General features: G+C 33.6%; 1 protein-coding gene across 1 annotated transcript in view; it reads right to left on the bottom strand.

Moving 5' to 3' along the window:
* The window catches only part of mipol1 (mirror-image polydactyly 1), a 137,721-nt gene that overhangs the window by 12,186 nt on the left and 115,535 nt on the right, over positions 1 to 10,000 (bottom strand). The window contains exon 7 of the mRNA XM_056476396.1: positions 7,405 to 7,587. Coding sequence (XP_056332371.1) covers positions 7,405 to 7,587 — 183 coding nt within the window. The remainder of the gene's footprint in view (positions 1 to 7,404; positions 7,588 to 10,000) is intronic.

The raw sequence follows: 10,000 nt of genomic DNA, 5'->3' as shown, positions 1-10,000 counted from the left end.
ATTTATGTATATTACTATTATTTGTACAGTAATATTTAACATAATTTGATATTTTAATATTTAACTGCTGTAGCTTTGTTCACCAAACTAGTTTCTAATTGGATTTGCATTGCAAACCTTAAATAAAGGAAGATTAATAAGGTTTGTTTTAATTTTATTTTGTGTGTTTCAGCTTCTATACTATCAAAATCATTCCACATAAATCGACACATATTTTAATTTTATTATTATTATTATTATTTATTTATTTTACAAAATTCTGCACAGAAATACCAAAAAGGTCTGCAAAATCTGTCTGGCCCTGCTTAGGTATAAGTTTGAATAAAATGGGTTTGAGTCATTTTTTTGACAAATGCACTTTTTGTTCGAATCAATGTGGGATTTCTTTGCCATTCCATTTTATCGAACATATCAAGGCCTCACGACTACTTATTTTGGCTTAAATGTACCAATACGCACTTTTAAGGGTAAATAAGATGGGAAGTTACATTTTTAAGGGAACCATCTCTGTTCCATCTCTGAACCATCACAGCCCTATCACCCTGCAGCCCAAGACCGGTTACTCACTGAAGCTAAGCAGGGCTGAGCCTGGTCAGTACCCGGATGGGAGACCACATGGCAAAACTAGGTTGCTATTGGAAGTGGTGTTAGTGAGGCCAACAAGCGGCACTCAACCTCATTTGAACTTAGACATACTATACAGTGTGTTGTTACATGTGAGTAGTTACACCAGTATTACACAAGTAAATACTATGTACCAGTCTGTACATACACTGTAGTCACATAATACTTACACATCTTGTACCATGTATGTTCACAGGTATAAGCGACACTTAATATAACGTGGGACCAAAAAAGGTCACGCAAATAACATTTAATTTTCCTTCAGTTCCTCATGAAAATCTATTGCATATCTTGGAAAAGGATGCATATGGACTGATTTATGGTGAGTCGTAATTTCCAATAAACTAAATGTGTCCTTTAATCAGTGTTGGACATGTTCCTTTAATAGAGTAATTAGTTATAGTTGCTTTTCACAAATAATAACAGTTAGTAACTGAGTAACATAATTATAAAAGTAACTAATTACCAGGAAAAGTAACTATTGTAAACCACTGTACACTAATCTACATTATTTTAATGATGTTGTGTGACAATGTAGGAGACAACGACAGCAGTCTCCTCAACTATATATATATCTAGATATTATTTAGTTTAATTCTGTCAGAGTAAGTGTTTACGGTGGAGAAACTTTACGTTTTATTTTCTTTGACATCATGACTTCATCTCCTTCTTTGATAACAGAGCTCACGTTATTAACTGCGTATCCACTAATTTTGTGGCGGCATGTGACACCGTGAGGTGCTTCATTAGATTAGAATTACTTGTCACTGACGCAGAGAGACTCTTTTTTTTCCTGGGCTAAGTTGCACGATAAAAATTCTTTCCTTTCACCTCAACGAGGGAAAAGTAGTGCTTATATTTACAGTTTGCAAATGCTTCCTATGAACTTGTTGGATTTGCCATCGACTCCTGGTTGTTGGTGTGTGCCACTGACTGTGCGTGTGATTGTGTGTGAACACCCACGCTACTCTACCTTCGATTGGTAAGCGATGAAAATGTACTCTATCTATAGGCCAATCATCACATTCTCAGGTGCACCACGTTCACAGACACACCAATCATCATCGCTGGTTGGTTATGTGTCCCGCCCCAGCCCCGAACACACACACACACCAGAGAAAGAGAGGTCCTATGGCTGAGAGACGCTGCTCGCATGAAAACCGCTTCAGTGTTCTCAATTATTGGAACGTGCATTTTATTGTCAGTAATGGAGTTGTAACAGGGGAAACAAGAATTAATTTGATTATTCATTTAAAAACAGGACTAACGTCATCTCTGTGAAAAACTGAAAATGTCAAAAGAAGTGATTCATTAGCTTATTGAAGAGACTACGATGTTCATTTGTGCTGTCTAAAATTCTACATTTATAATGTTTCTTATTCACTGACGTTACTTTTGGCAGGTATGGTGCAAAATCTCTAATGCTGGATGGCTGCTTCTCACTCAGGTTGGTTTAATGCTAATGAGGGACAGATCATCACTAATGGGTGTGACAAAGGGAGAATGTCAATCAAAGTGTTTAAATGAAGTATGATTATAAAAAATAGAAATGATATGATTAAAAACTATTGGCGGACGGCTGCTTCTCACTCAGGTCTGTTTAGGGAGAAATCATAACTAATGAGTAAGACAAAGACAGAATGCCAGTCAAAGAGTTTTATAAAGTGTGATAATAAAAAATCTAAATGATTATTTCAAAAACTATCAGTGGATGGCTGCTTTTCACTCAGGTCTGTTTTCACTAATGAGGGAGAGATCGTCACTAATGGGTGTGACAAAGGGAGAATGTCAATCAAAGTGTTTAATGAAGTGTGATTATAAAAAATAGAAATGATACAATTTAAAAACTAGTGAAGGATGGCTGCTTCTCACTCAGGTCTGTTTAGGGAGAAATCATCTCTAATGAGTAAGACAAAGTGCAGAATGCCAATCAAAGAGTTTTATAAAGTGTGATTATAAAAATATCTAAATGATTTAGTTCGAAAACTATCAGCAGACGACTGCTTCTTACTCAGATCTGTTTAAGCTAATGAGGGAGAGATCGTCCCTAATGAGTGGGACAAAGACAGAATGTCAAAGTGTTTTATAAAGTGTAATTATAAAAATATCTAAATGATTCAGTTCGAAAACTATCAGTGGATGGCTGCTTCTCACTCAGGTCTGTTTTCACTAATGAGGGAGAAATCATCACTAATGGACGGGACAAAGACAGAATGCCAGTCAAAGTGTTTAATAAAGTGTGATTATAAACAAATAGAAATGATACGATTAAAAAACTATTGGCGGACGGCTTCTTCTCACTCAGGTCTGTTTATGCTAATGAGGGAGAGATCGTCATTAATGGACGGGACAAAGACAGAATGCCAGTCAAAGTGTTTAACAAAGTGTGATTATAAACAAATAGAAATGATACGATTAAAAAACTATTGGCGGACGGCTTCTTCTCACTCAGGTCTGTTTATGCTAATGAGGGAGAGATCGTCATTAATGGGTGGGACAAAGGAAGAATGCCAGTCAAAGTGTTTAATGAAGTATGATTATAGAAAAATAGAAATGATACAGTTCGAAAACTATCAGCAGACGAGTTCTGTTTTGAGGGAGAGATCGTCACTAATAATTGGGAGAATGTCAATCAAAGTGTTTTATGAAGTGTGATTAAAGAAAATATAATTAATTAATTTTTACCATTAGCATCTGGTTATATTCACAGTAATTAATTTGATTACTCATTACTGAAAAAAGTATCGCCATTTATATTAATATCGCCGTTATTCCCATGAAAAACCACATAGGACTCTTAAATAGTCAGTTCACCCAAAAACAAAAATTCATCATTGAGCTGCCCTCATGTCATTGCAAAGTTTTTGCCTTTGCTTCTTCTTTTTGCTGGAATGCAATAGATTTACAGAATTGCAGCACTTTTTTCCATTGCAATAAAATCTAAAATCTTCTTCTGTGCTCCACAAACAAACCAAAAATAATAACAGAACGCTCACTTTTCCTTTAAGAAATGATCTGGCAGCAATTCAGAGCCTCAAGCAATAAACAGCAAGCCGATTCTGAGAATATGAGGAACTTGTTAACTTCCAGTAATACTACACGGAGTCTCTTCCAGTAGCCCAGTTCAGCTCGATGCTGTACACAGTGGTGACTCACTAGTGAACCTTGCACTGTGGACGCTGCTCGCTCAGACTAGTGTACACAAACATGCACTCTTGCCATCTAGACGACGACGACAGTAGGTCAAACTGCAAAGTGCATTGTGGGATGTGAAGTTTCGTGTCATGCAGCAGAGACCCGTGTGATCTTGTGTCTGAAAAAGGAAACCCTTCAGAGCGGTGTGTGTAAACAGTGCGGTAAAGTTCTGTCATTGTGATGGGACGGTGGGGGGTCTCTCTGTGTTTCGAGCACCCCCTCAGCTCGGCATCTCCACCCCCTTTGGTTAATTCATCATGTAAATAGATCAGCAGGCTGGCCTGTGTTTGCTTTGCGTGGGGAGCCCCCCCCCCATGTGTGAGACAAGAGGGAGAGAAGAAAACGTATAGCAGACAACCAGCTTTTAGAAAAGTACAGATCAGATCTGAGAGACTGTCAATGTAAAAAGTCAATTAACAGGTTCTGTATTTCATGATTCATGTTTTTGTTTATTTATGGTTATGAATTGCATTATGAGACCTTTATATCTGCTTTTGAAGTTGAAAATTCAACGGTGCAGTTTTATAAAGTGAATTTTATTGGCATTTTAGAAGTCTGCACTGCAAAAAAAGGATTTTCGTACTTTTTTGTCTTGTTTTTAGATATATCTAATTATCTTAAATCAAGAAGAATATTCGGTAACACTTTATAATAACTACACACTATAAATCATTTATTAAACATTAGCAAATAGTGAATTCATTATTTGTTAAGCATTAACTCTACATTAATAAACATTAGTAAGCAGTTTATAATTGCAGCTACAAACGCTGTATTCTTGACTTATAACCACATTTATAATGTGCTTAATAATTGTACTTTCATACTTTGTTAATGATTTATTTTTCATTACTAAATGAAGTATAGCACTATTTACAAACCAGTTATTTAAGCATAGTTGGTGGTTTTTAACATAATTCAGAGTGAGTTAGTAAATGATTAATAAACTATTGAAATCAATGTATATTTTATTATTCAGCCATAAAGTAATGGTTACTATGTATGTTAATAAAAGCTTTATTAACACAACTTCATGCTGTTTTGTGAAACATCCCTTATAAATGACAAATAAAGGCTTAGTATCAAATGAACAATAATCTTTGCAATCTTATCTAAAGTAAAATTAAATTATATTATATTTAAATTAAAATTATATACAGTAAAATTACTGTAAAGTTCAAACATTGCCAAATAACAGGAGTGTCAACATACAACATAAAACAACAACAACATAATACTTTAACAATATAATAGGATGCAATGTTTAAACTGTACAGTAATTTTATTTTGGATAAGGTTGCAAAGATTTATTTTCATGTGATACAGTTTCATGTATAGTATAGTATAGTATAGTATAGTATAGTATAGTATAGTATAGTATAGTATAGTATAGTATAGTATAGTATAGTGCATCTCATGTATACAGTTTGTGTATCTTCATATGAATATGAAATGAATAGTCATTTATGTTCTTTTTTCCTGTTTAGAATTTAACTGAGCCTTTAATTGTCATTTATAAGGGATTTATAAAGCATAAATAGTCCTCGTTTTAGATTAGGTCACAAAACTGGATGAAGTTGAGTTATTAAAACATTTATTAACATGCAAATGAACTATTAATATGTGCCTGAATAATAAGAATTATAAATGTCAATTTGAATAGTTTATTAATCATTTACTAACTCATTCTGAATGATCTTAATAAACCACCAACTATGCTTAAATAACTGGTTTGTAAATAGTGCTATACTTCATTTAGTAATGAAAAATAAATCATTAACAAAGTATGAAAGTACAAATATTAAGTACATTATAAATGTGATTAAAAGTCAAGAATACAGCATTTGTAGCTGCAGTTATAAAGTGCTTACTAACATTTATTAATGTAGAGTTAATGCTTAACAGATAATGAATTCACTATTTGCTAATGTTTAATAAATGATTCATAGTGTGCCAATTAAAACTATCAAAAATATCAATAATATTCACTTTTTCAGATTTTTCAACATTAAAAGTAGTTGAAGAAAAGATCAATGTTTCATAATACAATTAAGTACAAATAAAGGAAAAAAGCGTAAATTACAGAAAACTGTTGATTTAAAGATATATTTTTCAGGTATAAGGTTACTGAAACTGCAGGAGTATCTCAGTTTAATATGAAAAACGAGAAATAAAAAAATGCATGAAACACAACAGTCAATTTCAATAGTCAAAGAAATTTGTGCTCTTTACTATTTAATGTTTAAAAGAGAAAATAGAGATAATTGCTGTTGAATGTCAAAAATGACTAAAAGCATTACAAAAAAAAGCTAAAATGATGATTCAGATCATTATATGGACTTTCTTCATTCTATGGATTTTTGCAGTTTTATAGTACCTGCATGTTCTGTCACTGTGTGCAGAAGGGCAGCAGGAACATTTTGCATAAGCTCTCTTTTTGTGTTTTACTGAAAAAGGTCTCAGAAAGTTGTAACTAATGAAGGTTGGGTAAACAAGGACAAAATTGGCTGTCTTAAGTGAGATAACTGTAAACTATTGCAATAAAAAATACCTTATTGCAACTTTTGAATGTCATCTTACTATTTTGTTCACGCAAAATACAGAAAGCAGCACAACTGTGATAACAGTGATGATAATCAGAAATGTTTTTTGAGCAGCAAGTAAATAATAATTTTAATACACATTTTGCATTTATCTTGACAAAAGGTTTAGATCCTCTTCAAATGTTGACAAGTATATTTTTTACATTATTTTACACAGAAATAATATTACTAGTGCATATAGCAACGGAAAAGATGAAGAAAAGACTAGGAAATCGGGAGTTTCTCTGTATTTACAACTTATGTCTTTGACTGAAAGGTCATTTTGTATTATTCTGTAAACAAATGATCACATTCTTTCCAAATCTGAAATAAAGGTATTGTCACTTAAAGCATTTTTTTTGCACAAAAGAAGAAGAAATAGTGCCAAGTTTTCACACATGATTTACAATAGAACTGAGCTTTCTCAAGTAGTCATTTAAATGGATAGTTCACCCAAAAATAGAAATTCTGACATTAACTACACACCCTTCAAAACCTATTGGAGTTGCTTTCTTCTGTCGAACACAAAAGAATGTATTTTGAAGAATGCTGAAAGCTGGCATCCATTGATCTCCATAGCCATTTTTTTCATATTATTAAAGTCGATGGATGCCAGCAACCAGCATTCTTCAAAATATCTTCTTTTGTGTTCGACAGAAGAAAAAACTCATATTCAATTCAAGTCTATTTGTATAGCACTTTTTACAGTAATTATTGTTTTACTGTAGCTTGTTTCAAGCAGCTTTATAAAAGGTGAACATTACAATCAAATTAAGTTAAAGTTCCAATAAAATACAAGTGATTATATATAAATATAGTTAACCTGCAGTTTTATATCATATAGGTGATGTAAAGGTCACATGATAGTGAGCAAATGATGAGCTTACTTCTATTTTTGGGTGAACTATCCCTTTAATGATTTTCAGTAACTTTATATGTCACACCAAAACTTCCTTAAACCAGTCTCTTTTTTGCTATGAGCAGTTTAGAATCATGCATTCACCTTTGAGCTTTCTCGTTGGCCTCCCTCTCTCTGTCCTGGGCCAGACACAGTTGTGTTTGAGCATTCTGGTGTTCAGATGTCAGCTGCTGCAGGCGGTACAGAAGTGGCTGAATATCAGTCTGGCTTTGGTTGGAGGTAGAAGAACTGTCTGGACTGCTCTCATCAGCCTGATGCTGCAGCACACTGAAAACACACAGAAATCAATGAGTTTTTAAGGGGGACTATTATTATAAGATGTAAAAACATGTCTCTGATGTCCTTAGAGTGTGTATGTGAAGATTCAGCTCAAAATACCACACAAATAATATTTTTATAACTCTTTGTAACTGACCCTTTTAGCCTTTGATCCAAATTGTGCTGTTTTGGTGGCTGTCGCTTTAAATTCAAATGAGATTGTGCTCCCAGCCCTCTTTTTAAAAGAAGGCGGGGCTACAAACATCTGTGCGTCAGTTAAACAGGACTAAATATTTGATTCTAAAAAAGTCAAAACGATCCAGTTCGAAAACTATCAGCAGACGGCTGCTTCTCACTCAGGTCTGTTTATGCTAATGAGGGAGAGATCGTCATTAATGGATGGGACAAAGACAGAATGCCAGTCAAAGTGTTTAATGAAGTATGATTATAAACAAATAGAAATGATACAGTTCGAAAACTATCAGCAGATGACATCTTCTCCCTCAGGTGTGTTTATACTAATGAGGGAGAGATCATCACTAATGGGTGTGACAAAGGGAGAATGTCAATCAAATTAATACATTTTTACCATTAGCATCTGGCTATATTCACAGACTGTTGCCACAAAACCCCTTTTTTAAACCCCTTTAATGAAGTGATTTTTACATATTTGGTCCCCTTTATAGTCCGGGTGAACCAGAAGTTGCTGAGACTTTTATTTCAGTATGTTGATGTACTTCTAACTGAAACAGAATATTGAGTAAGAGCAAGGCTCTCTTTTCCACATCATTCGCTCATAGCAAATTAATGGTAAGAGGATCATGGTTAAGGAGATTAATATACAGTTGCTTTGGAAGCCCTCAGGTTGACGTCAACAGAAGTACTACCACTTCAAATGCGGAAGCAAATGATCAGATTTTGATTGAAGATTACCAAAACAAAACAAAAAAAAAGCAAAATAAACAGTGATTTTTGATTCCACATGGACTCTAAATATAATTATTGACTGAGGAAGTGATTAATTGCCTGCTTCTAATAGGATGATTGTTGTCAGTATAAAAATTGTTGTCAAAATAAAAATTATTGCATATTTATTACTTTTTATAATAATATGTGCATGTATAAACATGTTTTGTTGCTTTATTTTAAGACAATTATAATATCTAAGAAATTAGTTCTGGAATATGTGATTAATTGTATTTGACAAAATAAAAAAAGCTGAAAGATTATGATTTCTAAGTATAACTAGTTATGGCGTGTGCGATTAATTGTATTTGAACGTTAAAATAAAAGCTGAAAGGCTGTTAATAATATGCTTACTATGCCTTTAGTACCTACTTTTACCATTGGATAGCACTTGTGGCAGGTTGTTTGGGGGAAAGCATGTTTAATTATTATTTTTTTTCTTTTTTTGATGAATGTCTAATTGTAAAAAAAGTTTTTTGTTTGTATTTTTTTTTAAAAGTGCATTTACAAGTGAAATTTCTAATAATAAAAATATTTAAACCAGAAGGAAAGCTGAAACGGTTGTCAGGGTTGTGTTTAAAAAATAACTGTATATTTGAGCAATATCACACGAGGCGTGCCTTAGTGTCCCACCAGTGCCGACATACAGCCATATCGCACTGCTACGAGTGTGATATTGCACTTATACAACAGTTCAACAGCATAATCATCTTTATTAAAAAACGTAAATCAAACACGGAGAGTCTCAAAATCCTTTTGTAAAGGAACAATTTTTTGCCGCCATTCATTGACGTCTGCAGTTGACGTCAGAAAAGCAGAAACCGTTTCTACTTCACCAACATCACTTTAGAGCTAGTATTTGAATGATTCTCTAGCGTAATGTCTAAAGTTATGACAAAACAGGTGATTTTGCTCACATTTTAAGGTTATTAGACTGAACAGCATAAAATGTCATCAGTCTACAGAAATTTCCTAGTATTTCTCTGTTGCAATCAGGAGATCATAATAGTTATCCCTGAAAAAAGCTGCAAAAAAAAAACAAAAAAAAAACAGCACCAACACTACCAGATTACTCTTGTGTTTGCGATAAGGAAAAACGCTGAACATGTGAGCATTTCTTCATTCTTTTTACTGAACTAATCTGCAGTAATGAAAGCAGGAGACTCATTAGAAACAAACAGATAACTCAGATAACCAAAAAGTAACTCAGGATTACTTTTCTCTCAGGATAACTACATACATTTCTAATATGTGAGTCACTCTCAGCACACTACATCTTACACTTAACACACGACAATTATATGGTATAAATACAGCACTACGACATACAAAAGACAGAGATCGACTTAGAATTTTACTTACCAGTTTAATAATGATTTGATCAGTTGTAGTTAGAAATTACGAGTTTTTCTCCTCTTAGGGATTAGGGGTTTCAGTCGCCATCTTGTGGATGGAC

This window comes from Danio aesculapii, chromosome 17 (genome assembly GCF_903798145.1).
Source record: "Danio aesculapii chromosome 17, fDanAes4.1, whole genome shotgun sequence".
NCBI classification, from domain to species: Eukaryota; Metazoa; Chordata; class Actinopteri; order Cypriniformes; family Danionidae; genus Danio; species Danio aesculapii.
Note: the sequence above shows the minus strand (reverse complement) of the source record. Positions and strands in the feature narration are given on the sequence as shown.